Here is a 27,851-nt window from a genome sequence, read left to right on the forward strand (position 1 = left end):
TCAGTGACTTAAAACAACAGGCATTCATTGTCTCACAGTTTCTGTGCATTAGCTCAGCTGGATCCTCTGGTTCAGGCGCTCACAAGTGCAATCAAACTGTCAGCCAGGCCTGGAGTCTTTGCTGGCTGTTGCCCAGAGACATCAGTTCCTTGTGGTGTGAGGCTTTTCATAGGGCTGCTCGTATGTGGCAGCTGGCTTCACCCACAGAGAGGGCTCGGAGGGAGAAAGACAGAGAGAGACCGCTAAACAGAAGCCTTAGTCTTTTGTAACCTAATCTCAGAAGTGCCATTCTATCACTTTGGCCATATCTATTCATTTAAAGGGTGGGTGGGGGGAATAAATTAAGAGATTGAGATTAACAGATACACATTACTATATATAAAATAGATAAACAACAAGGTCCTATTGTATAGCACAGGGAACTATAGTCGACACCTTGTAATAACCAATAATGGAAAAGAACCTGAAAAGGAATATATATATATGTATATATATATATATATATACATATGTATGTACAACTGAATCACTTTGCTGCACACCTGAAACTAACACAACATTGTAAATCAACTATATTTCAATTATAAATAAATAAAGTGAGTCAGCACCTCTGGCTGTCAGCTGAAGGGAGGGGATGACGCAGAGGGCAGACACCAGGAAGAGGGATCATTGGAGCCATCTTAATTAAAGGCTATTTACTGCGGGTAACTTGGCTTCTCTGTACTTCAGTTTTGTCATCTGTAAACATCTACCTGATAGGAGACATTATGAGAATTAAGAGAATTAAAACATGTAAAGTGCTGAGAACGGTGGCCGGCACACGATGAACACTAGAGAAATATTAGCTAAGTATGGATACAAAAATAATGCAAATGCATACGTGCCTACTTTGTACAATGTGCAGTACTAAGTCCGCAGTGGTTGTTCAAGAAACACTTGCCTTAAAAGACCCCTAATTACTCAAAAGAAGTTTGAGCACGTGGAAATTACCCCAGAAACAAAAGTACTTTCTAAAGGTGAAAGTACCTACCGTAATTACCAGGGGGGCCTCATAGTCACCTCCAAATTTCCCACAAGCTCTCCCCTTATCGGAATTTCCACCCAGCAAGCTCCAATGCACTCCTGAGTCACCTCTACCTCTAAACAGAAAAAGCCACACTTCACTCTGAAAATGCACACCAGTTGCCTGACTGCAGAAGCTGCCTCATTTGCAAAACCACACAATTTGTAAGTTACAGAAAGAAGATCCGAGAGCTTGTCTGCCTAGCTGGAGCATTTCTCACCGGCTGCTCAGCGGTTTAGGTAAGATTAGGGGTCCCCTGTGAGTTTTTACAAACAAGACCCACCCTGATATTGTTACTTATTATACCCCTAGTCTTTATTTATTTTTTTAAAATATTTATTTATTTATTGGCTGCGTCAGGTCTTAGTTGCAGCACACGGGATTTTTCGTTGCAGCACGCAGGCTTAGTTGCCCTGCAGTATGTGGGATCTTCGTTCCCCGACCAGGAATCAAACCAGCGCCCCCAGCATTGCAAGACGGATTCTCAACCACTGGACCACCAGGGAAGTCCCTACCCCTAATCTTTAAAGGGTAGTACAGAGGGGGAGATGGGTTAAGGAGCAGTGTCCTACTTCACACATGTCCCTTTTGTGCAATCCAGGACTCAGTGGGTGGGGGAAGGAAGCCAACCTGCCCTCCAGCAGATGTGGTAAATGGGTCATGAATTAGGCGACAACAAAAGGCTGGACCTTTCCCCCTGCCCTCCCCAGGCCACAAGTCACCCAGCAGTAGCAGCAACTCCCAAGGGCAAATAAACACAACTCAGCACATGGGCCCTCCTGATAGAGGGCTCTAGCTCACAGCGCCCAGTGTGCAAAGCCACTTCTTTCTGATTCAAAAGCCCCAAGGAAGCAGGAAGACGGAAGAAGGACTAGAAAGGCCAGCCTGTCAGCCTGGAGAGGTCACTGATGTGGGTGAGCAGTCAGCCTGTGCATGCTCACCCCACTCACCCTTAGCAACTGCCCAGAGATTTTTTTCTTTTTTTTAATTACCCAGGTCAACGTAATCAGAAGTGCAATGATGTGAAGGAGGAAGCAAGAAGAAATGTCTCCATATCACAGGAGGCGTCTGCCAGGGTACGAGTGGATGGATTCGTTGTATTTTTGGAAAAGTAAACCAAATTCTCCCTGCAGAGAATTGCTTTTCTGTCCTTTGTTTCAACACCTCTAAAACCAAACTGCTTTTAGAACAACCAGGGCCTAGCTGGCTGGAATACTGAAATCTCATATCAACATGACAAGGGTAAGGACCCACTTCTCCAGAGAGTGCCAGTAGGATCTGAGAATGGTGGCCACCTGCACTGAGAGGCCAGAGCTGGAGAGAAAGAAAAAAAAATTCTGGTAATAAATTCCACTCGCTTGGGTTTTAAATGAAAAGTGGAAAATATTCTATCTTCTCCAAGAAAAGTGAAACTGGGTGATTTATTTTTTCTGTTGTTGTCACTATTGTGTTCTTTATGCTATAAAAAGGTAAAAATGAAACAAACAGAATATGATTAAATTTTTTCCTCTCATGGCCAGCTAAGGAAAGAATTTATGTAAAGTGTACCCACAAAATTCAGTGCTTTATTACAGCTGTGTAACTGTTTTGTGTTGAGTGCGCCAACCTTGACTCCTTAACCAGACTGTAAGTAGTTGTCGGGTATAACTGAAAGGGATGTAGGCTAGTAGTTAAGAAGGAGGGCTCTGAAGCTTTTCCAATATGATCACCTGTGTGATCTCGAGCAAATTAATCTCCCTGTGTCTCGACTGTAAAATGGAGATGATGACAGTAATATCCATCATGTAAGATTATTGCAAAGTCCTTAGAACTATCTATGCCTGGCACATAGCGGACACTCAATAGACATCGGTTATTTTCTTGTATTCCCCAAAGTACCCTTCCAAAAACTCAGATTCAGCCATGTTACTGTGCCTTTCAAAACCTACAGTGGCTACCCCTTGACATTGACATAAAGGTCCTATCAGGCCAATTGAGGCTCCCATGCTCCATCTCCACACTCCCAAGTCCCAATGCATTCCCTCACTGTGCTTTAGCTGCTGCTACAGTATCTTCACCCCCGCCTATTCATCTGAAAACCTCTTCCATGAGTGTTTGGCTACTGGCATTGCTCCCTTACTATAACGGAGACTAAACTGGAACCATTCTCAGAGCCCAAACAGTGGCTGGTACATAATAAATGCTCCGGAAACATTGACTGAATGACTGAATGACATCACATCTATTATTTTTCAAGATTTAGATCAAATTCCACCAATTCCATGCATGTAGTCTTTCTAGATGCCCTGTATAAGATTAAGCTTTCTTTCTTCCGGCCTCTAACAGTATATTTCTTGGACAGATTTTATTCACTGATACTCATTAATATTATTAAACATTCACTAAGAGTATTTTTTTTTAAATAACAGCTAATGTTAAGCAGTGCTTATGATGGGCCAGGTTCTTGGCATATATCAAACTCACTTAATCCTCACTATCCCACCTATAAAATAGGGGCTCTTTTTATTCCACTTTCTCAAATGAGGAAATTGAGGCACAGAAAAATTAAAGAACTTGTCCAAAGTCACACATATGGTAAGCGGAGGCCACCGTTATTCACCCAGTCCTTACCACCGTCTCTCCTACACCTTGCACCAAAGTCTTGGACTTTCAAGGGATCTCAAAGATGAGGATGCGTTGTATTGGAGGATCACCCACTGTCCTCCGGGGGCTTCAGGACCCAAGCCACATTTCTGACATTCTTAGATTCTGGAGATCTCGAACTCTCCTTTTAGCCAACTCTGTCCACGAACTCCCTCCCCGGCCTGTTAGCAAGTCAAAGGCGCTCGATTCAACGAAGGCTTCGGCAGGTCCGATGAGAAAGGAGTAGTCTACCTCCTCTCCATCTTGGGGAGCAGGACAAAGGAGTGACCCAAACACACCCCTAACAGCCCAGCACTAGGTCCCGCGCCCGCTGCAGACCCAACCCCAGCCCCTTGCCCTGCTCTCGCCCAAAGCTCCGGGTCCTGACCCCGCGCTCCAGACTAAGAGCTGGCCTTGCCGAGCCGCACGCCTCCCCCGCGCGCTGCTGACTCAACCCAGGGAAGTGAAACCTCTCGGTTTTTTCCGACCTGTTGTAGTCGGGCGCCCGCGTCCTGCCCCGCCCACCATCCAAGGCCCCGCCCCGCCTAAAGTTGTCCTGGATTGCGCCCGCGGGAAGCGTCGGCGTGACTCCCCGGGGTGCGGCCAGAGGGCTTGGGCAACGCCTTTCCAAAGAGCGGCCCCCGCCTCCGCAGCCCGGAAAAATCAAGACCCCGCGCAGCGGCTACAGCGGCGACCGGACATGCTCACTGGCGCGGGTCGGGCCCTCAGCCCCGGCAGGAAGCGCCCGCGCTAGGCGGTTCCCCGTGCTGCCAGCTGGAGTCGGGCGGAGCCGGCGCTCCAGCGCAGGGTGGCTCTGCCAGTCCCCGCGCGCCTGGGCGGCCGCACACGTATCCAAGCGTCACGTCCGCGCGCGCCCCCGGGGCTTGCGTCAGCTGCCGCTCCAGGAGCGAGTGGGCCGTGGTTCTGCGCACCGCTAGGCTTCGGGGCTGCGACGCCTCCGGGAGGAGGAGTCTGGGGGCGCGGAGGGGTGTTCGGAGCGCCGGGGACCGCGGAGATCGTCAGCGCGGTTCGGCCCCCCCGCCTGCCCGGCGCCGACCGCCTCCGCTGCTCGGTCCCGGGCTGGGCGCGGTGGCGTTGCCCAGGAGCCCGCCGCCCGCGGGGCGCGCACCGCCTTGACCCCGGCGGCCCCGCGGCAGGCAGGCGCCCGCAGTTCCATGGTTGGTTCGGAACGCGATGAGCCGCCCGTCCTCCACCGGCCCCAGCGCTAACAAACCCTGCAGCAAGCAGCCGCCGCCGCAGCCCCAGCACGCTCAGTCCCCGACTGCGCCCCCGGCCGCCGCCACCATCTCGGCTGCGGGCCCCGGCTCGTCCGCGGTGCCCGCCGCGGCGGCGGTGATCTCGGGCCCCGGCGGCGGCGGGGCTGGCCCGGTGTCCCCGCAGCACCACGAGCTGACCTCGCTCTTCGAGTGCCCGGTCTGCTTTGACTATGTCCTGCCCCCCATCCTGCAGTGCCAGGCCGGGCACTTGGTGTGTAACCAATGCCGCCAGAAGTTGAGCTGCTGCCCGACGTGCAGGGGCGCCCTGACGCCCAGCATCAGGAACCTGGCTATGGAGAAGGTGGCCTCGGCAGTCCTGTTTCCCTGCAAGGTAAGCCCAGATGCCAGCCGCGCACCTCCACCCGGCGACCTCCCGGAACTCCTGTGTCCTCCAGCCCACTCTCAGGCGCTGAGAGGCAGGTGGCATCTCTCTTATTAAAAAAAAAAAAAAATGTTTACACCTTGTCTACGCTCCCCCATGCCCACCTGTCCACTTTGAGAGTAGCTCTGGGCTGACAGCTGCCCGATCACTGACCCCAGCCTAATTGGCACGCGATCATTGTTAGAACACTTCACGCTCTCCCCACCCGGAGCCTGCGTACTCTGCAGACGTGTACTGAGGCTGGGTAGAGCTGGGCCGCCCAAGTAAAACTTGGACCGGGAAGCTGACTATCTTTGGGGGATTGGGGGGGGGAAGGGCGAACCAAACGCACCCTTTACCAGCGCTGGGCTTGGAAGAATTGCTACTGTATTCCTCCTGCACCCCGCGCCTGCTTTCAGCGCACCCCTGACACGTGGGAGCCCTCGGGAGGGTAGCTAAAAAAAGGGTGCCTACAGCCTGTTTTCCTCCAGCAACAAGAGAACCCTGTAAGCCACGCCTTTCCTTCTCCCAGGCTTCCAAGAACTGGGGAGTTGTGTTTTTTCACTAAGTGGGGTGAAAGCAAGAGTTGATGGGAATTTAACAGGAAGGGCACGCAGGAGCTGTTGTTACAGTTCTTTAAAGCCCATCACTTTATTTTTTATTTAGTTAAAAAGTTATCGATGATCTTGCAAAAAAAAAGCACATCACTGAGACAAGAAGTCAAGTGGAAGAGCAAGTTGTCGCACCTCCTTTCCCACCAATGTTAGGTTTAGTATGCATCTGCATAGGGTTTTTTCTAACCATATATACATATGCTCTTCCGCAGCTGAATATAGAATCGTAGATGTCAGTGTCAGAAAGGTTTATATATGCACACATAAGTTTTCCTCCAAAAATGGCTTCTGCAACTTGCTGTCTTAAATTCGTTTCATCACACGTATTTTTTCTATGTCTGCAACCTAGCTCTACCTCCTTGTATTTTAAATGACTGCCTAATATTGCATTGTGTGGTCATATTGTAGCATCTGTTTACCTACATCTGTCATTTAAAAATCTTCAGGAGCAGTTTCAGAGACATACCTCTCTATGTTACCTTATTATAACCTAGAATTTTACCATAAAGTTCACTCTCTGAACTTAGAAATAATGTCATTAATACTTCTGTGTTTTTTTGTAAAAGTAACTACTGTCTCTTGGGCCATTTAGGCTGTCTTGCATTTCTCCTTGCTGCTGCTTACTTTTATAGGGCAAGAGCTTATTTTTAAATTAAAAATAGTCCACCAGAGAATTGAAGCTTGGGACTCAAGTCAGTAAAATGAGTGATTTAATTTGGTCTGTGCCCTACCACAAATCAAGTTTAAAATAGCATATTCAAATAAGGGTTTGAAGCCGTGTCTGGGCTATGGGTTTTCAGTCAACCTTAATAAATGACTCCGCTTTCAACTACTCCTCATGTAATGCTTACTAATTCACCCAGCCCAGTAGTAGATTGTTATAAAATTTAGACAAAATAGTTCCAAAATTTTCTTAGGGTCATGAAGAAGGTGGCAGCCTAGTGATCAAGAGAAGGTTTGGCGATAGGTGACGTAAGAGTGGATATTTGAGGTTTGAGATATTTTGTGGGGCCTGGATGAGGAGGTGGTAGATGCCCCACAGGGTTTCTGGGGAGCCATCTTCTCAGCCTTTCACTTTCCCCCAAACCTTCAGTGGCTGATAAAAGAAATTATTTTAGATGAATTGCAGGTCACAAATGAGCATTGGATATCAGTCAGCTATCCCTAATTTATTTTTAAAAAGCAGTATCATAAAAGCATTATGTTGCTCCCTAGAGAAAGGGAAAGGGACAGTTACAACATGCTGTCTGAAGTATGAAGTTTCACTTTCAGGATCCAAGATTCTGGTTCCTGTTGAAGCATGTGTTCTTTCCTAGTGTGAAGTCTCTCTTGAAGGAGAGTTCTCTTGGGAATCAAGGGTATCCAGCGTTTCTGTACATGTCAGTGATTTTTAAAGTTCCCATTCTGTAAGACTGCACTTGGACAAAGCCATCGCTTTGCAAGCTGAAATTAGACAGGGTCAACCATCACCCTGCAGACCAGGAACCGAGCTTAGAAAGTGGCCTGGGGGCTCACTTTTGTGCGAATGCATATGTGTGAGATTTGTAGAGCTGGAGTGTGCATGCCTCAACTCTGGGTGATCAGTAATCCAGACTGTCGACAGGGCAGCTCAGCCAGCTAGTTTGGATCAACCAAACTTGGCTGGATACAGAGGCTCAGCAAGCAACTGCGATAATGTTTGTTGGGGAGGCCGAGAGCAATAGGGAATGGTGAGGCCTGTGGCAAACTTCAGCAAACTAGGTCTGCCTAGCAAGCCCTATGCCTCACACTTGCCCCTGCAAATCATAGGGACTGTCTTGTTACTTGTCCCTACCTGCTCTGAGTTTCTCTCATGGGCTGGCTCATGGGAGAAAACGGATGTTGGGTAAAATACCAGAAGCCAGGTCTCAGGAGTTGCCTAGCACTGCCATTGTTTGCCTGCGAGACCACCTCTGGGGGCCTCGATGTCCTCATCTGTAATGAGGAGATTGGACTGTTCAACTTCTGAGGACCTGTAGCTTCCAGAATTCCATGAAAAGAAGGGAGGCTCTGTGGAATGCTTGTTGGATGCCCTTTGCATGCCAGCTCCTTTGCATGGGTCATCTTTTATGAGTTTGCTTTTCTTTTTCGCAGGTGAGGAAACAAGCGCCTATAGAGAGGTTAAGTGTTAAGTGACTTGTCGAGATCACACAGTGGACCAGCCCATAAATCTGCATTCGGAAGGCACACATCCTTTGTACTACTCACTATGTAGGGATTTGGAATCTGAGCTTATACTCCAAGGCTCCAAAGCATAACTTGAGGTTGACACCAGTAACAAAATCATCCGACTAGATGAGTTCACCAGATGGACACATCCCAATGAGACAACATAGATGCTGACTCTAAAATTCATTGGCAGGAATGTTGTAGGGCTTGTTGGGTGAGAAGATCCGGCGGGGTGGCAGGGAGAGGAGGGAGGGAACCGCCGACAAACCTAATATTTGGGGGGATTTCAACCCAGCTCTGAACTGCTTGTGCTTCAGTTGCCCCCAAAATGGATGCGTTGCCAAATAGCTTCCTTATGTAGGTGTGGGGTCACATAATTAAAGGCTAGAGTCCTGCCAGCACCTTTGATAGAGGGCACCATATGCGCTATTAGCTCAGGTCTCCTTTTAAAAAAAGGATCTCTATCAGAGTATGGCTGTCTGCCACCTGTGGTATTTTTAGTCCATTCTATGGCCTGTGCCACGCCTGAGAAGTTTAGGCATCCTATCCCCTTATCTCAAACCCACCGCCACCTCCGGGGAGCGTGGGTGTAGGGGGAGAAGTGAAGGTTGACACATCGGTGCCCCCCACTCAACAGTGTATTTTAATATCAGCCAAGTATTTCTCTTCGCAGCCGTGGGAAATGCTCAACCATCTCAGCCCACTTACACTGTGAGACGTTTTCTTTCCACTTTTTCTTTGGCTGCTCTAAAAGTTTCTAGCAGCATTATCACCAAATAATTACGGAACTGGAAAGCCTCTGTCAGATTAAGTCTTCCCTGCAGTTGGATTGTGACAGTGTTGTTAGTGTCGCTCAAAAAAAAAAAGTCAAATTAGATAATCCAGCTGAAAGTTAAAAGCTCCTCAGTGTGGACTCATCTAGTCAGGTAGGGACAAATTGTAAATACCAGCAGGGACAGGTAATGCGAGGGACAGAGGCATCTGACACGTGACCTCAGGTTCGGGTGACGTCAGGGGCAGTGGGGGTGGTTGGGAGTTGGACCACACATGCCACCTTCAAAGAGGGCAACTTTTGCCTGAGTCTGGCTGGTTGGCAGGGATGGGAATGTGGATGCAGCCATGCCAGACCTTTGGATTTTTTCAAGAAAAGCCAGAAATCTGGATTTTTTGAATGTTACATATCTCAATTTGGGCTTCCCTGGTGGCGCAGTGGTTAAGAATCTGCCTGCCAATGCAGGCGACACGGGTTCGAGCCCTGGTCTGGGAAGATCCCACATGCCGCGGAGCAACTAAGCCCGTGCGCCACAACTACAGAGCCTGCGTGCTAGAGCCCGCGAGCCACCAATACTGAGCCCGTGTGCCACAACTACTGAAGCCCGCGCGCCTAGAGCCCATGCTCCGCAGCAAGAGAAGCCACTGCGATGAGAAGCCCGCGCACCCCAATGAAGAGTAGCCCCCGCTCGCCGCAACTAGAGAAAGCCTGCGCGCAGCAACGAAGACCCAACGCAGCCATAAATAAATAAATTTTTTTTTTAAATCTCAATTTTTTTTTTTTTTTAACATTGGCCAAATTCAAATGTAAAGCCAGTACTTGCAGGCCCAACCAACCACGTCTGCAGACCAAATTCCAGCTGCCAGTGTGCAACCTCTGACCTGGTTCTCTTCTAGAAAGCATCCATTGAGCCTGGAAGTTCTCATTTAACTCTGAGCATGCATGAACTTTGAAACTCTGATAGGCCCCAACTGTTACAGCTTATTCCCTTTTCATCTTTGTTTTGCCCAGAGAGAATGCCAACCTTCTGGCCTTTGGGAGACCTGAACTGTTGTCCCATTGACTAGATGTTTGACTTTGTACAAGGCACCTGAGTGCCTTTAAGAGAAGGAGTTGAACTAAATGATTATACCAAGGATCTTTTTTTGCCCTAAAATTTGGGAATCTAGCGAGCTGTCCAAGGGAAAAGGGCACTACGCAGGAGACAGGACTGGGTTCTCATCCTGGCTTTCTGGACCTCAGTCCAGTCACTACTTCCTTGAACCTTTTTGTTCATCAGTTTAAAAGAACGGAGATAACCCCTAGCTGGTGGGCCCTCTCAGATCAGAAGTGCTGGAGAGGGCTTCTGCTTCACCAAATCAGATGGAAGATGGGTGATCAGTCACCTAAAATTCTGAGGGTATAAGCTGATTTGCCAAAACAATTTCAAAGATCTCTTCTGAGCCTCAGTAATTCCCCTAAGACAAAATTCTTCACTTTGGAAATCGTCCCTGCCGTCCCCACTCCTGGCTGAAGTTGACCAGGTTGCCTCCTAAAAGCCTGTGCTGGCAGGCACTGGGGTCCATGTGCATTTCTGGTGAGGCTCAAGATTTTCAAGAACAAAGTTGACAGCTTTTGAATATAAAATCAAGAACAGAAGCCCCAACTAGGAAAGAGTACCGAAGTTTAATGCTGATTCTACAAAGAGTTGGCCAAAGATTTTTCACAGGTCGCCACCGCCTGGAACTAGACTAAATCATTGTTACTTAAAGGTGATCTTTAGTACAAGCAGAGCCAAAAGGTACAGCAGGTCTGACGTATAAAGTCCCCAGCCTAGGGATGGATTAGAGTTGCTCTTTTTTTTTGAAGCCGCATATAAAGTGCTGTATACAAATGACTACAGTAAGACCTCAGTGTAAAATGTCTTAAGAGCCAGACTTGTACATCTGATGAAATTTGTGAACTGTGACATTTCTCATTCCCACCCGTAAGGTCCTCCTCACTCCTTGAAAGGGGCACATAGTCGGTACACATTTGCCAGAGTGAACACCAGCCTTCAGAGCCATTGTGTGTTGCTGGTGAGTCACACAGAAAGGCTTCCTGAGCAAATGTGGTTTTTGGGGGTTCTTTTTAAATTTTTTAAAAAATTATTTTATTTTACTTTTTTAAAAAAAAATAAATTTATTTTTGGCTGTGTTGGGTCTTCGTTTCTGTGCGAGGGCTTTCTCTAGTTGTGGCGAGCGGGGGCCACTCTTCATCGCGGTGCACCTCTCACTGTCGCAGCCTCTCTTGTTGCGGAGCACAGGCTCCAGACGCGCAGGCTCAGTAGTTGTGGCTCACGGGCCCAGTTGCTCCGCGGCATGTGGGATCCTCCCAGACCAGGGCTCGAACCCGTGTCCCCTGCACTGGCAGGCAGACTCTCAACCAGTGTGCCACCAGGGAAGTCCGCAAATGTGTTTTTATATTAAACCTGAGTGTACTTTCTGATGCTTGTGAGAGATACAGAAAATTCCCTAGCAGAATTTCATCAACTTTGCCCCACGTGTGCATCTTTCTCCATTCGTTTCTTAAAAATTGGGAAGCTGTCATTCTCATTTCCAGTTGGGTAAAGGCTTTATTGTAATGAATTTTACACTGTACAGTGTCTGTGAGTAAAAGGTTATCCCCTTCCCAGTTTTCAGCCACAGACAGTGTCGAGATGGATGGAAGGTAACCTGTGTTAAATGTGTGGACCTGGGCCCTGTTTTATAACTTTCAATCAGTAAAGGTAGTGTCTTTGGCTCACTCCTTCTTCCCCAGGCTACCTCTTACTCTGGTTGGTTTTTTTGGGGTTTTTTTTTTTTTTGCGGTACGCGGGCCTCTCACTGCTGTGGCCTCTCCCATTGCGGAGCACAGGCTCTGGACGCGCAGGCTCAGCGGCCATGGCTCACGGGACCAGCCGCTCCGCGGCATGTGGGATCTTCCCGGACCGGGGCACGAACCCGTGTGCCCTGCATCGGCAGGCGGACTCTCAACCACTGCGCCACCAGGGAAGCCCATGATCATTATTTTTAATGTAGGACATATGGGAGATTTCAATTTGATATTATTTTCCGTAATCCCCACCACCTAGAATAGCCACTGCACCATTTTTGCATAGGTCCTTGCAAACTTACCGCTACATCAAAATATACAAACAAACAACGAAAAACAAGTCAGATGGGAAATCCACATACTATTTCATAACCTGGCTTTTCATCTAACACATTGTGACTGCTTTTCCACACTGATAAATATTCCTTAAGATCCTGTTTAATGGCTGTATAGTATTGCAGTTCCATAACTCTGGAATGTTATGGAATGTAATGTTGATTATGAATGTATCAGTTATTTAATCAAACTCCAGTTTGTGGTCATTTAAATCATTCTGTTTTCTTACTGTGTTTAAAAAAGAAAAGAAAGAAAAGTACTGCTATAACTGAAGCCCTGTGCATAAGAAAATAATTATTTCCTAATGATAAATTCCTAGATGTTGAATGATAGGGCCAAAGGGTAGGTGCAGAAATCAGAAGCTATTGCTCATACAGCCAAATTGCCTTCTCACGTAGAATCATTTACAATCAAGTGCCCACTTCTCTCCAGCGTCACCAGCAATGGGTGTTATCCTTTTGCTTTTCTTAATGCTGCTGCCTGCTTTCTCTCCCTCATGTAACATCAGGCGAGAGTTGGCCCCTCCTGATGACCCACTGACTTTTCATCAGACCCACCCCTGCCTTGGAATCCCCTGCAGCCCCAAGCCCTCTCTTCCTACAAACCATCTGCCTAGCCAGCCATCGCCCCACCCCTCCCACCCCATCCTTCTGAAACTCTGAGTCTAACTCTGGAGATAGGTGTGCCAACAGAGCCCTTCTGAAGTAGTAGGAGCAGAGGAGTCTGGAGGCCTCCCTCAGTGGTGGTGTTGGAGCTGCATTAAAAAGGATGAGCAGGACTTCCCTGCTGGCGCAGTGGTTAAGAATCTGCCTGCCAATGCAGGGGACACGGGTTCGAGCCCTGGTCCGGGAAGATCCCACATGCTGGGGAGCAACTAAGCCTGTGCGCCACAACTACTGAGCCCATGTGCCACAACTACTGAAGCCCGTGCACCTAGAGCCAGTGCTGTGCAACAAGAGAAGCCACCGCAATGAGAAGCCTGAGTACCGCAACGAAGAGTAGCCCCCGCTCACCGCAACTAGAGAAAGCCCGCGCGCAGCAACGAAGACCCAACGCAGCCAAAAATAAATTAAAATGTTTTTAAAAATTAAAATAAAAAGGATGAGCAGCGGCATGCCCACAGAGAAGGAAGGGATGGAAGATCCTGATGGGGCTGTATGGAAGGCCAGTGCTTGTAGAAAATGTTGTTTACCTGGTCCGAGCCAGGTGCATTATCTCATGTTATCCTCCTAATCACTTTGTAAAGGAAGTAGGACACGGTTAGCATCCCCCCTAAGAGATTTGCCCAAAGTTTGTTAGTTTGGGGAGCAGAAACTCCAGAATGTGCCTTATAATTACACATAACCTCCTGCCCTTTCTGCTACCAACTCCACCAGCTGAGGAACAGGGATCCCAGCCTCACGTAGTGGCTTTTGGAGGGATGGCAGTAGTGGTACCAGAAGGGGCCTTTTATTTAACTGGGCATACAGAATGCCCAGTTAAATTTGAGTTTCAAATAATTTTTTGATATAAGTATAACCCAAATATTGTCTGTAACGTACTGAGCTGCGTGTATCTTTATTTGCTACATCTGGCAACCCTGCCACTTCAGCCTTCTTGTGAATTCAGTTGTATTCACTGAGAAAAACGTCCAGAGGGATCGTAGCGCCGTTTGAAGGGTGGGCAGGGCAGTGAACGTGATCATGCAGGTGGGAGCTTGGCGGGAAGGGTGTATTGAGAAAGTCTGGACAAGGCCCATAACGCCTCTCACCCCAGCTCCTACTTTACGGTGCTTTTGTTTGCTTGAACAGAGACTCTGAAGGGACCTTACGAAACTGGTTCTCCAAGCCATTGTGGGGTTGCCTGCTAGCTCGAGCTATGGTCAGATGAGAGGTATATTTGGTCAAAAGTCAACTTTTGTTTAACATTTCCAAGATTAAAAAGAACCCCCTGCCAGCCCAAGGAGTCTTTGTAAGGCCAAACGCACACACACCCCTCCCCAAGAGTAGGATGTTCTCAGATGACTGCAATAATAAGATGCCAGACTCTTCCATCAAGTCACCTTCAGTAAGAAAACTCTGCCCCATGAGGCTCGTGGACTTTTTCTTAGGCAAAAAGGAGGAATTTTTGAGCCTAAGATGTGAATTAGCATTGCCTTCTCCGGAAGAAAGTTTTATAAAGTTAAATGTCAGTATTTTCTTAGCCTCACCACTGTTTGACAGCTCAAGTACTGAGTGACACTGTCTTCTCTGTGAAACTGTTACTGCACTATGGGTAGATAATTATGTCTTTGCACTACCTCATAGCAGAGGTGAGGAATATACCGTTTGAGTTAAGTGAAAATCCGATGAAGTTCTTAGAGGAAGGATGCTAGACAGACAGATGCAGGGTGAGTATGATTATTATAATAAAGAAGAGATGTCACTTTCTCCTGTTGCCCACGTCTGAAATTCTCCACTGGTAATAACAGCTAAGGGCTGAGTAGTAGGTAGCTTTATGGACCCACTCAGAGGTGACTTGGTAGGTAGGTAGGCTCAATCCAAGGTTACACAGGACGCTGGGTACTTGAGTTCTAATCACACCCACTCCACCAGTGGTTGTAAACACATTTTAAGCAAGAGGGACATATAGCCATCAAAACGACAAAAGCATCATGTTTCCCCATCTATGTAAGGTTTCAGAAAAGCTATAAACACCCCCCGCCCCCGCCCCCGGCACAAATAGTTTATATAAATAAGGTGATAATGTGATATGCAGTAGATATTCTTATCTAATCTATAGTCCATATTCAAATTTCCGTGGTTGCCCCAGCAATGCCCTTTGTAGCAATTTTGGTTTCCCAGTCCAGGGTCAGACACTGCATTTGGCTGTGAGTGTGCATTCTGTGATGATGACAGCTTATTTAGATGGAAAGAAAGTGCACTTGGCTTTTGCTTACGCTTACTCCAAGACAAGGTCGTTTCTTGGATTTAATTCAAAAGCTTATAAGCATCAGCAGCACAATGTATGTTGCACTTTGTTTCCCTTGAGCCATTCTCGTTTGAGGCGCTGGCAGACACTTTGCGAATACATTTCACCGTTTCCTAGGAGGTAAGCAGGGGAGGCAAGGCGGTTACCTCACAGTCCCCAGGAGGGACCTGCTTCTGTGCGCGGTGCCTCCAGTGTCATAGACTGTTGATTGTGGGAGTCCAGCAAATCGTTCCTGAATCGCATGGACTCAGATTTGATTAAATAGGTGAGAAGACTTACAGGATCCATGACCTCAGCTAGCATGCAAGCTAAGAATTCTGTTTATATACCCATTCCATAAATATAATACACCTGCGTTTCTTAGGTAAATAACAGGTGTCTAGTGTTTGACTACGTTTCTGACACACCTCGTCGTGTGTATTTGGGTGTCAAGGTGTCTGTATGCCAAAAAGGGAAAAAAAACCTTGTCTAAATTCCAGCCTAAGTAAAACAACCTTCAAACCCCACGTCCAGAAAACAATTGGCACTATTTACTGCTTCTGCAAAGACATCAGAATGAGGCACCGGGTCACATGTTGCCCTTTTCATGGCAGAACGCGTTTGCACAAGACTCTTGAGCCATCGAAACGTGCAGAGTTTCTAAAAGAGAAGTCAGAAATGTTATTTCAACGTCGCTTTCTCACTCTGCTGGGCCATCTCCCCCATGCCACACACATTCTTCTTTAGCTTTGGGCTCCTGTGTGCGTCCGTGTCTCCCCTAACCTCCCGTTAAAGAGGTTCACTTAAAGCACATTCCACTCAGCCCCGGAAGAGACGAGCAGATACTTGCCGGTGGAGAAATCTCATTTATAACCATGGATGTGTCCCAGGCTGCAGACAGCCCTCTGCAAAGCAGCCCAGGTGCTTTATCTCAGGAACAAGAGTGTGCAGTGAAGAAGCGGGCGTCTCAAGGAAAGCGGGCATCCTTTGAACCCTCCCCTGGGGTGGGCAGGCCCCAGCCAGACTGAGAGAAGGGAAAGCCTCAGGACTTTCTTGCCAGAAGCCAGGGAAGGCTGGGAGGGCCTAATTACTGGTTACTTGTTTGTGAGGTACCGCCACCTCATTCCTTAGGGTGGGCTGCTTTCAGGGCTGTTTTTTCTCCTTGCCACCCAAGGAAGAAGTTCGTATTCGAACCTGCTTCCAGAAGCAGTGTATCTGTGGACGCTGGGTGTTGTGTGTGTGTTCCGTGGAGGGTACGGGGCATCAAGGCAGATGGAAATTGTCTTTTTCTCGAGAGTGGTTCTTAGACTGTCTGACTCCTAAGCTGTCGTGTGCCGAAAAAGAGCAGCAGAGGACCCGGAAACACAGGGCTCTGACCCTGGTGTGGCCACCAGTGACGACGTGGCCAGGATGAGTCAGTCAGCCTGTGAAACGGGTGGAACCAGCGCCCCAGGCTCCCTCCACGCTGCACAAGCCATCAAGGTCTAGTCGTGCGTCAGAGCTGGCGTTCCTGAGCTGCCCTGGGTAGCGCCCGCCGGCTGGGCCGGTGACCAGCCCGACCCGCTTCCTGGTGTGGCCCCTCCTCGCGGCTGCGAGTGTGGCTGCCCCGCCGGGCTCTGTCACTCATTGAAGATCAGTGGCTCTCAACTGGGGTGATTTTGCCGCCCAGGAGACATTTGGCCAGGCCTGGTGACATTTCTGGTTGTCAGAACGTGGTGGGTGGGGAGATGCTCTGGCATCTAGTGGGCAGAGGCCAGGGATGCTGCTAAACATCCTCCAGTGCACAGCCCCCCAAACCCAGACTTATCTGCTCTTTGTCAATAGTGCTGCTGTAGAGAAACCCGGAAAATAAACTAAACTGTCAGTGATGTCCCTGACGGAGCCTGGGCCCTCCTCCTCATTTAGGTTTTATCCCCACTGTTTGCTCCACTAACCCTCTGCTAGAACTGGATGGACCTGCACCATCCACAGTCCGCTTCATCCACAGTGAGGCTTCCCATCCGCCCTCTTCCTCAACCTCTCCCCACTTTGAAATCACCTATCACCGCCCCCCACCCCGTCTTCCTTTGCATAGTTACCCGTTTTTCTGATGTATTTGAGCTGTTTATTGTTGCATGATGTGGCCCCTCTGACAGTAAACACCACAGGGGGCAGGATCTGCGCCACAGAGGTTGGCAGCCCTTAGAAATCCTTGGAGCTTGTCGAGAAAACACAAGCCCAGGGACCGTGCAGTTTGGGTTTGCTCCTCAGTGGCACCTAGACCATTTTATAGACAGTCTCGGGGAATTCACAGACCCTGAGGCCTGCCCTCTGATCCCTGGAGGAGTGCCCCTAATGTAGGTGACGAGAACGTCATTCCAGAACAATGGCGAGACTGTCACAAGTATGAAGTGTGGCACGAGAGCACAGGTGTATGTGTGCGTGTGAGTGCACACACGTTGAAAGTTTAGATCTTTCCTTTTGAGAGATCACCTCTAATCTAGTCGTCCTAACAGTGGTGCCAGTGGTCATGAAGACCCTCACCCACGATGGAAAAGAGAAGGAATAGATCGGCATTAATGTTCAGCTTGTTTATGAAAAGCAGAGTAAGCACATTAACACTTTAAAATTATATTTATTTAAGTTAATAGAGGCTGTAGCAAGATCTTTTCTCAAAAGGTCACTGTCCACACAGATGCTAAGTAACGCCTGGTCTATTCGTGTAATCTGGGGAGGTCCCCTGTTCTCTGTATTTGGGTCGAAGGAAGAGTGTGTGACTTGTAAGGCAAACCAATAATTCAGAATATAAATATTCCTACTTGAGTTACGCAAGGAAAAGTTCTAAAATGATTGCTAGGTGATAAATATTTGTTGTACGTTTGACTTCGTGAACCTGGAGTGGTTTGGGGCTTTGGGCTGGGGAAGAGGGGCAGGTGGTACTTTTCTGTACACTCTGTGCCAGAGTTCATCTCATTCCTGGAATTATTCCTAGGCAGCTGTGGTAAACAGCCAATGCTGAAAGGTCTTCAGAACCAAATATTGAGGGCTTGTTTCAGCCAGGGAATCTGCCAGGCTCTGGGCCAATTCTTGCTATTTTTATTGTGTGGATGTGTGTTTTTAAACACCCGGCAGAAGCGCCTCACCCATCACTCACAGAAAACCATCAGAAGGCTCTGTATTCCGAGCCTCACCCTAGATTTAAAACACAGTTAATAGAGGTGTGTCTTTTAGGGCCTTACACTATTAGGAACACAAACTATAAATATATATGGATAAATAAATTTGTTTCTCCTGATTAAGTTTCTTATACCTGTGCTTTTAAAATTAGTCTGTGGTTTTTGGTTTTGTTTTGTTTTTTGCGGTACACGGGCCTCTCACTGTTGTGGCCTCTCCTGTTGTGGAGCACAGGCTCTGGACGCACAGGCTCAGCGGCCATGGCTCACGGGCCCAGCCGCTCCGCGGCATGTGGGATCTTCCCGGACCAGGGCACGAACCCGCGTCCCCTGCGTCGGCAGGCGGACTCTCAACCACTGCGCCACCAGGGAAGCCCTAGTCTGTGGTTTTAAAAGATGAATACACAATTCCTACGGGCAAAGTAAGTAACTGGTCAACTACTTCTGCCAATTTCTACTGAAGACCGTTATAATTCACTTTAGGTACAGAGGAGGAAGGAGCTGCATCTCTCTCTTTAAGCCACCCTCTTCTTCCGTATTAGGGGAGACTCATCTCCCTAAGGGTGGTAGCTGCCTTCTCTGCTCTGTATCCACTCAGTGACTACAGCTTAGGGTCTTGTAAGGAGAAGATGCTCAGTGTCTGCTTATTGCTAGTGATGAATTCAGCTGTAAAGATGAGAATGTGACCTATTTAAAGTTTATAAGGGGTTTATTCCCTAAAGCAGGGTAGGGAGAAGCAAAAACAGCTGTGGGGTTTGGTTTTGTGTTTTTAGCATTGGACATAGCATCTTAGAAAAATGACATGGGGGACTAACCTGGCCGTCCAGTGGCTAGGACTTGGCTCTTTCACTGCTGTGGTCCTGGGTTCAGTCCCTGGTTGGGGAACTAAGATCCTGCAAGCTGCCTGGCACGGCCAAAAAAAAAAAAAGAAGAAAAATGACGTGGCCCTTCACTCATTTGGTGTCTTCATGTCTCAACAGGGGGCAGGGGAATCCAAGTGGGGGAACCCAGATGGCATACCTGCCACCCTGGGCTCGAGGGGGATGAAGCTAACTTCTGGTTTCCCCTGAAAAGTCCATTCAGGTTTCCTCATCCTTGACAAAACAACAGCACAGTACTCTGGGCAGGTGTCTACTTGTGAGCTGATTCTCCATCTGGTATCTGGGAATTAACATGGTCATTCTTATGAAGGTTGGGTATAGAAATCTAATTCCTTTTGGCGTGGTCTTGTCTCGTGATGGATGTGATTTATCCATCAGGAATGTCATCCTGAATGCAGGGAGAAAAAGGTTTTGTTCCCACCCTATTAAGGCAGCGTTGGAGGGAGAGGCTGTCAGAAAACTCATCTAGGACGAGCGGCCACTTCAGGACCCACTTTAGTTCCCCTTCTTACCGGGCCTGTCACGAGGACCTGACCCACCGGGTCATGAAGAGATGTGCAGTGCACGTGGACTTGAGGAAGGGGTCTGGGGAAAGTCCAGCGGGCTCTCTTCTGCCCTGGGCTGGTCACTCCAGCAGCAAGAGCAGGGAACCACAGGGCAGCCTTCCCACAGGCTGCCTGCTGGTCACAATTTGAGCCAGGAAGAAGTGGACAGGGACAATGGAGGGGAATTATACTCTCTGCAAAATTGTCTGTAGGGGAAAACTAGTCTGGAGATAACATATATTCCTTATCCTACCCCTAAGCAATTCTAAATTCTTTTAAAAAATTCTTGAAATTCACAGAAAATAAGGAAAAGGCCAGATTTTCTAGGGCTGGCTTCACAATTTCGTTTGAGACATTTACAGTAAGAGCACTGGAGTTCTCATGTTTTTAAGTGTTGGAACAGGGGCAGGAATGCAGTTCATGCCTGGTTCGGGATGTGCCCCCGATTTTATGCACAGCAGTACTGAGAATGAATAGGCACTGAGACTCTGAAGTCTTCGAGGTTTAACTCCTCTCGAGCAAAAGTAGTTGAAATAAGAATGCCGTTTAAGTCTTGGAAACCTGAGCGGGTGAAGGCTCTTAGAGGTTTGCCCCCATAGGGGTTGAGGAGGCCCGATGTCTCACTCTGACTCTTTCTGTCCCCGCAGTACGCCACCACGGGCTGTTCCCTGACCCTACACCACACGGAGAAGCCGGAGCACGAAGACATCTGTGAATACCGTCCCTACTCTTGCCCTTGTCCCGGTGCTTCCTGCAAGTGGCAGGGGTCCCTGGAAGCCGTGATGTCCCATCTCATGCACGCCCACAAGAGCATCACCACCCTTCAGGGAGAAGACATCGTCTTCCTGGCCACAGACATTAACCTGCCGGGGGCTGTGGACTGGGTGATGATGCAGTCGTGTTTCGGCCATCACTTCATGCTGGTGCTGGAGAAACAAGAGAAGTACGAGGGCCACCAGCAGTTCTTCGCCATCGTTCTGCTCATCGGCACCCGCAAGCAAGCTGAGAACTTCGCCTACAGACTGGAATTGAACGGGAACCGGAGGAGACTGACCTGGGAGGCCACGCCCCGGTCCATCCACGACGGCGTGTCCTCGGCCATCATGAACAGCGACTGCCTGGTGTTCGACACAGCCATAGCACATCTTTTCGCAGATAATGGGAACCTTGGAATCAATGTGACTATTTCTACGTGTTGTCCGTGATGTACTGAAATGATTTGGATATAGTGCTCTATGGTTAATAAAGGTTTTTATAGATGTTTTATTCACTGTGTCTTCACAAGTCAAGACCCACAGTTACCCCGTGTTCTGTGTGAACGGCAGCTTCCCATCTGGCATTGGCTCAACAAAGTTCATTAAACTGGGACGGAGGAGGTTGGCCTGTTAGTCATTTGGAGGCCGCTCTGTGACCTAAAATCAACTTTATTATTCAATTTTATTTACTTCCTGAACAGCACCTGACAGGTTGTTCGGGCTCCTCTAAACCCGTATGTTAGGAATCGGAGGCTCTTTCCTGCCTGCCTCCCTGCATTGGTCCCTGCAAGTTGACGAAAGCACAGTGACTGTCAGCAGATTCCTTAAGTTTACTCTTATCTTGTGTTTAAGGGGGTGTGAATTGTTTCAATGCAATTTAAACAGTGTTTCTCAAACCAGATGGCTAACCAACGTGCATAGAATCACCTGGAGTGCTCACCTGAAACATGCAGTCTGGGGAGCCTGCGAATTTAACAATCTCATCAGGGGGTTCTTTCCAACAGTAAAGTTTGAGAATTAATGGGTTAAATTGTGGGAAAGGGTCCAGATTTTAAAGGTGCTTTAAGATTGCCCTCTGCTGATACTGTTTGTCTTTCTACTATTTCATCCACACACCCCCCACCCCAAAATTAAAACTAGAAGTACAGACCCCCATGGACACAGTCCTGAGATCTGGTCACTGTCTCGTGTTTGGGGTGGATTGCCTAGGAAAGCAAGTCAGATGGCTTTTGATGGCTCTCACGTAGTTTTTGCTCGTCACTAGTACAGAAGACCTGTTTACATGTGGCTTCCTTCAGTGGCCCTCCTCGACTTAGACGGTGGGAAAGACTAGATGAGTAGAGTTGGAAACGCTTTATAACCAGTGTCATCTGCTTGCTGTTTAAAGGAATGTGTTGGGTTTGTTTGTTTGTTTTTGCCACGTTCACTTTAGTTTTTTAATAAATATTTTTCAAAAATGAATATCCTGCTTCATCTTCTGAGTGGAATAATGCATATTTATTGGGTACCTACTAGGTGCAGGTGCCGTGAAGCTTCACCCCTGCCCTGGGCTTGGAGCTCTCACTGTTTCCACGTGAAGAAACCGTCATTCGTCCAAGATCATGGCACGGATTGGTGGCACCACTGGGGTCCAAACGCACTTCTCTGAACCACAGAGTGTCATTGGTGCGGCAGGTCTCCTCCTTGGAGCGGTTCTTTCTGTCTGACAGTGCCAGAGCCTGTGGAAGGAGAGTATTTCTCCTGCTTTACAGGATCAGAAGGAAGAGGCTTGGCTAGAGCTGACGTCCAGAGTACTGGGTTCGAAGCCAGGGTGACCCAGTCCCTACGTCCCAACCCTAAACCCTCAGAGGAATTCACAATATTAGCCCTGAATGCCTGGTGAGGATTGACTGCTTACCTTGGTGGCCCGATGGCATTAGAGAAGCACCAGGTGGGAATGATGGCTTTAGAGTTGTTTTGTTTTTTAGATGAGACTGAGTTTTTAGCCAGGAAAAGAGTTTTGGCAGTTAAGGAATTGCTAAAGCAACTTGTCTCCAAGGCTATTCTTCATATAAAGGTGAAAACCAGTGCCATGAATAAAAGAACGTGCTTATCACATGTTTAGTAAATGAATGAAAACCACAATCCTTGTCACCAAGAAAGTCACATTTCAAGCCAGTACATAGAGGGATGCCTGGAGGTGAAACTAGAATCCAGGAGCAGGTGGACTTTGACCCTCGGGGGGCAGAGCTGGTCCAGAGATGGCAGTCTAGTGCACGTATGACACCCAGGCAATGTGTTTTGTACATAAACTAGCCTAGCTTGTCATCATCCTGTGGTGTCCATAGCTCACTCTTCTTGTTATATGTGATGGAGGAAATCAGGACCAATTGGTCAATGAGGTACCAAAGGGTAAAACTATAATCAAAGACTGTAATGGAGCAGACAGTGGAATCAAACTATTCCAAAAGCATAAAATGTTAGATTATCAGCCTCAAGAGGTAAAGGGATGGGGCCAGCAGTCATACAGCGTATTAGTGGCAGCGCAGATTGTAGAATTCAGACTTCCTGACTCCCCATTCAAACACGTTTCTAGAACTTAACAAATGAAAATACAGTTGTAGGCAACAAAACGGAACTTTCACTTTCCATAGTTTTCTAGCTCTCTTTAATCTGTCACTGGAAATCTGTAAACTTAACTTTTACTCTCTGACTTTTTTTTTTTAACGTAAGCATTTTCTGCCATAAAACAAACAAAAATCCCCAGGTTATTCCCTGTATTAAGTGGAAGTGAAAACAGCAAAAAAGATTATGTAAATTAAAATCTCTTTTTTTGTAGTTCCAATTGCAAAATGCAATTTAAAACACAGTGATAGGCATTTGTCAAAACTCATCACATGGTACACTTATGTACCATATTAAAAAAAAATGTCTTTCTCTTTTCCGTCTTAGTTCTATATTCTAATTTGATAGAAATCTGGCTGATTAAGCAAGATGGTAGATTCAGCCGGTATCTTACATGCCTAAGCCATTCTAAAGAAAAAAAAGATTCTCAAAATACCTTGAAGGAAATGTTAATAGTTATTAATTCTGGGTTGCAGGAACCCGGTGTATGTTATATTAGTATTTACATTATTCTCTATTTTTTTTAATTGTTTTAAGCTAACCAACCTTGAGATCAGGGGTTCCCAGCTTTTCTGCAAGGCGGAACTGGCCTTGGTTTCCCTAGATCCTTAGGATTTAGAGGATTAAGAGGATGGAGTCCTTACAGCAAACCGTCCAGTGCAAATTATGGGAAACTTCAGAGAAGAGGCCATGGAGGCATCAACCATGGTGGAATGCACGTGAGTAGAATCTGAAACTCCACTCTCAGATTCAAACAAATGGCTGAGTATCTCTGTCTTAGCAGCAGAATCCTGCAACTCCCATACAAAACCATCCCCAAGAAGGTCTCCTTGTCCCTAACTTCAGGCTCTTGGGGCTGGCCAGATAGCCAGCTGTGTGACCTTAGGTCCATGAGTTGACCTCTCTGGTCCCGAATGTCCTAACCTGCACCATTTGAAGTTCTATTTTCTAAATGTTTTTACTCTAATACTAATTTCGTGAGACAACTGAGCTATTTAAATTTAAGGTGTGTAAGTTATTCCAGCGGGCTCTGAACAAGGTGGTTCAGGGATAATTGTGACCCAGCGTGTGTCATTCAGAGTTAGTAGGTGAGTCACACTCCAGCTGCCTCTCAATTCCCACGGTTTAGAGCCGGGGTTGGTGCCTGGGCATTGAAATCAATTTTGCTTTGTAGTTCTGGCTTGAGGGGACTGCGGCCTTAACCCTTCCTGACTCATGCGTCCTGTGCTTGAAGTATGATTATAAGTTCACTGACCTGTGCTGGCCCAGAAGAAAGGGAGTCAAGAGTTCTTAAAGAATAGGAAATCTCGTACTCAGTATTAATTTGTCTTGGAGTCCCCAAATGACAGGGCAAGAAAGAACATTAGACCCTGTTGATATGAACACCTGCTACCACTACCACTATTTTAGAGAATGAATGGATGGATGAATGGATGGATGGATGGATGGATGGATGGATGGATGGATGGATGGATGGAGACATACAGAGGGGAAACCACTAGCCTAAAAACCACACAACTAGTTAGAATTTCCTGTGGTGATGACATGGTGTCTTCTGTATTGACTAAAAGGGGGAAAATTATAAAACTATTCAAACTACAAGCTGACATTTTATGATAATTAAGACAAATGAAGGGAATGCGCCCCCAGTCTTTATTCCACCAAATTCTCTCCACTCCATTGCCACCACCATCTGGGCTTGGACTACTGTCAGAGCTCCTAACTGCCTGTCCTCCCTCTTGCCCTGCTTCAACCCAGTCTACACATAGGAAATCACAAGGCTTTTTTTAAGTGAAAACTGACGGCGCTACCAGCTCTTCAGTATTTTCTTTCAGGAAGCCTTGTTCTTTCCTTTCATAGCACTTTCCACAATGGCAACTGTACATTTTATTTGTTCAACAGCTGCCCGCACCCCCTCGACAAACTCCAGGGTGAAAGAGATTGTGAGGTTTTTGTTTGTCCTTGTATCCCTGGCACCTGGGCAACCAATTAATACTGATTGAATAAATTACTACTAACGATTAGTCTGGGCGCAGCATTGAACCAATACGTTAAGAGCTAACGTTCTCTGTTTTTATACCAAAAATCACCAGGGAATTTCCACAGGTAGGCAGGGAACAGTAATCTAACAGTCCAGAGAAGGAAGGAAACAAAAGGTTTCTCTGCTCTGTCATTCTCTAGGCAAGGACGCTGGCCCGAAGGTCCTGTGCCTTGAGATGTCATGTCATCGTGTCACCTGACATTCAGATCAAAGGCAGACTCTGCTTTGTGCAGAGGACACAGATCAAGGTTCCTCTGACTTGCAGGGAGCTCTATCACAAGATTAGATCAACTTGGAAAGTCCACCAAGATAACAGCATTGCCATTTGATGGGCACCTATTGGTACAAAGTGCTTTGTCTATATTAACCCATTTGATCCTCCCCATATCCCAATGCAATAAGGGTTTATTATCCTGAATTTGGAGTTGAGGAAATTAAGACTCAGAGGGATTAAGTAACTTGCCTGAACTCACACAGCTGGTAAACAAGAGAACTGGGATATAAACCCATGCATAGTCTCCACGCCCCTTCATTATGTCCCATCGTCCATCAGTGTTGGTGTTCGGCTTTCACACATTTTGACCACCAAGAGAAATACTGCTCATTTGTAACAGGTAAGGATGACAGGATATAGAGGTGCAGGAAGCTTGGTGGATACAGAACACCTGTGCTTTAGAACTGCTTTCTCCACTGTCACAGCATATTAGAAGGGGACAGAAACCTAGGATCATTAATACCCTCACTATTCAAAGAGTGGTCCATGTACCAGCAGCGTCAGTATCACCTGGGAGCTGCTTAGAAATGTAGCATATCAGCCCACACCAAGGCCTGCTGGATCAGAATCTGCATTTTTTGTTTGTTTGGTTGGTTGGTTTTTTTGCAGTACGCGGGCCTCTCACTGCTGTGGCCTCTCCCGTTGCGGAGCACAGGCTCCGGACGCGCAGGCTCAGCGGCCACGGCTCACAGGCCCAGCCGCTCTGTGGCATGTGGGATCTTCTCGGACCCGTGTCCCCTGCATCGAGCAGGCGGACTCTCAACCACTGCGCCACCAGGGAAGCCCCAGAATCTGCATTTTAACGCAAACCCAAGTGGACTGGATGCAGTTCAAGTTTGAGAATCACTGGTGTAGACCAGGAGTTCTCAACCTACTTGCCCTTTAGAATCACCCGGGGAATTTAAAGCATACCAGGACCTGAGTTGGAATCCCTGGCAGTAGGGCAGGGATTCTGAGCTCTTTTTCACGCTTCCCAGAAGAGTCCAATAGGCAGCCAGAGTTGGGAAACACCAGTCTAGCTCCACTCCACTGCCTTCTTTTCTTTTCTTTTCCCCTTGTTTTTACATTACAATTAAAACAAGTGAAGTGACCTACCAAGCGTGATGAAAAGAGCGTGGACTTGAGAGCTTAAACAGAGCAAGGTTTGGATCCTGATTCTGCCACTTATTACCAGTGAGGCTTCAGGCAAAACACTAGCCTCCCTGGATCTCAGTTTCCACATTTATAAAATGCAAATAATAATGCCCACCTCAGAGGGTCCCTGTGAGAAATACAGGCACAGCGCAAAGGATGGAACGTTTGCGCTTGTGCGTAGTAAGACCCTGATGACAGGCAGCTACTCTGACCACCCGAGTCAGATCAACCCAGGCAGCAGCAGACAGCTGTCTGAGGAGTTAAGAGCTGAAACATTGCAATTCCTTCCCCCGGCATATTCTCCAAGTGTGGAGCCAAACTTTCATTAAGCAAGCGATGATGAAAAGATGCAGAAGAAGTGGTTGAAAGTGAGGTCCACAGGAAAGGAAGTCAAAGGCGGTCTCCTTTTCCACATGCCTCCACTGTCCCCATCCCCCACCCCAGACCCTGCATCTAGTCCCACTCTGTCCCTTCCTGCCCCAGCTTGCTACCCTGACTGGAGAACCAGCTTGTACCAGTGGTCAAAGATATATAATCACTGAGGGTTTTTTTAAGATATACAAACAAAAAAACATTTTTCATACTGCATGTTGATCTATATTTACTGGAACGGTTGAATTAACACAGGAAGAAATAGCCCCTTTGACTGAAACTCTACAAGAAAACACAAAATGTGGCTTTGCATCTTCACCTGAGAAAGTCCAGGGCTCAAAGGGTGTGAGAAAGAAAAGAGGTGTTCTCAATCTTCTTTTAGCAGTTTTTTTTTTTTTTAACGTTTTTTGGTGTGGTACAATTAGTTAACATAAAATTACCATTCCAACCATTTTGAAGTGCACAATTCAGTGGTATTAAGTACACTCGCATAGTTATGAATCCTTTAACAGTTTTATACTTCCTTCCTTTTCTTCCTGCACACACCTACACACATGCATACACAGTATCTGCATAATTTTGTGGCTCTGAAACCTTTCACATGTAAAATTAGAAATGATCTGCAAAGGGATTTCAGGGCAACACGTATTTTCTTCTCCTTGGGAGGAAATTGATTTAGTGAGTGACAACCATGTGTCAGGTGCTTTCACATACTTTATTCATAACAACCCCATAAGGGAGGGAGGGGGTCTTACACCTGTTCTTTACAGATGAGGAAATGAGGAAACTGAGGCTCAAGGAGGTAAACTAGTGTGTGCACAGCCAGAGAGAGAGAAAGGACTACAGCCAGCCTTCACACCCATGTCTGTGGAATTCCAAAGGCTATGCTCTTTTTCTCTTTTTCTTAAGAAAACCGTTTTCTTCTTAGAGAAGTAATATACAAGTTATTATTTTAAGAAAAAAGAAAAATGTAAAGAAAAAGTAAAAATCACTAACAAACTCCTCTCCCAGAAATAGTCACTGATGTATATTGAGGTCTTCTTGTCCGATTCTTTCCATATTCCAGGTCATTTACTTCCATGATGTCCCATTTAAAGTGGG

The 27,851-nt window shown here is 47.2% G+C and overlaps 1 protein-coding gene and 1 long non-coding RNA gene across 2 annotated transcripts; one reads left to right on the forward strand and one right to left on the reverse strand.

The window, feature by feature from the left end:
• Window positions 1-311: 311 nt before the first annotated feature.
• On the reverse strand, window positions 312-4,458 carry LOC149749411 (uncharacterized). Its single transcript, XR_016393118.1, has 2 exons — window positions 3,674-4,458; window positions 312-752 (listed from the first exon to the last, which is right to left on the reverse strand). It is a non-coding gene; the product is annotated as an uncharacterized LOC149749411 (long non-coding RNA).
• On the forward strand, window positions 4,318-21,786 carry SIAH2 (siah E3 ubiquitin protein ligase 2). The gene is made up of 2 exons (XM_022582753.3): window positions 4,318-5,293; window positions 20,218-21,786. The coding sequence occupies exons 1-2, from the start codon at window positions 4,880-4,882 to the stop codon at window positions 20,773-20,775; spliced, it is 972 nt and encodes a 323-aa protein (XP_022438461.1). The 5' UTR covers window positions 4,318-4,879; the 3' UTR covers window positions 20,776-21,786.
• Window positions 21,787-27,851: the final 6,065 nt, after the last annotated feature.

This window comes from Delphinapterus leucas, chromosome 4 (genome assembly GCF_059928025.1).
Source record: "Delphinapterus leucas isolate spDelLeu-1000000601 "Yukka" chromosome 4, BTC_Dleu_Yukka2, whole genome shotgun sequence".
Classification (NCBI taxonomy): Eukaryota; Metazoa; Chordata; class Mammalia; order Artiodactyla; family Monodontidae; genus Delphinapterus; species Delphinapterus leucas.

Excerpts from the sequence above, each read along its gene's own strand:
- SIAH2 (XM_022582753.3), top strand. The coding sequence starts at position 4,880 with ATGAGCCGCCCGTCCTCCACCGGCCCCAGCGCTAACAAACCCTGCAGC. Across the intron at positions 5,294-20,217 it reads CAGTCCTGTTTCCCTGCAAG|TACGCCACCACGGGCTGTTC; the intron begins GTAAGCCCAGAT and ends CTGTCCCCGCAG.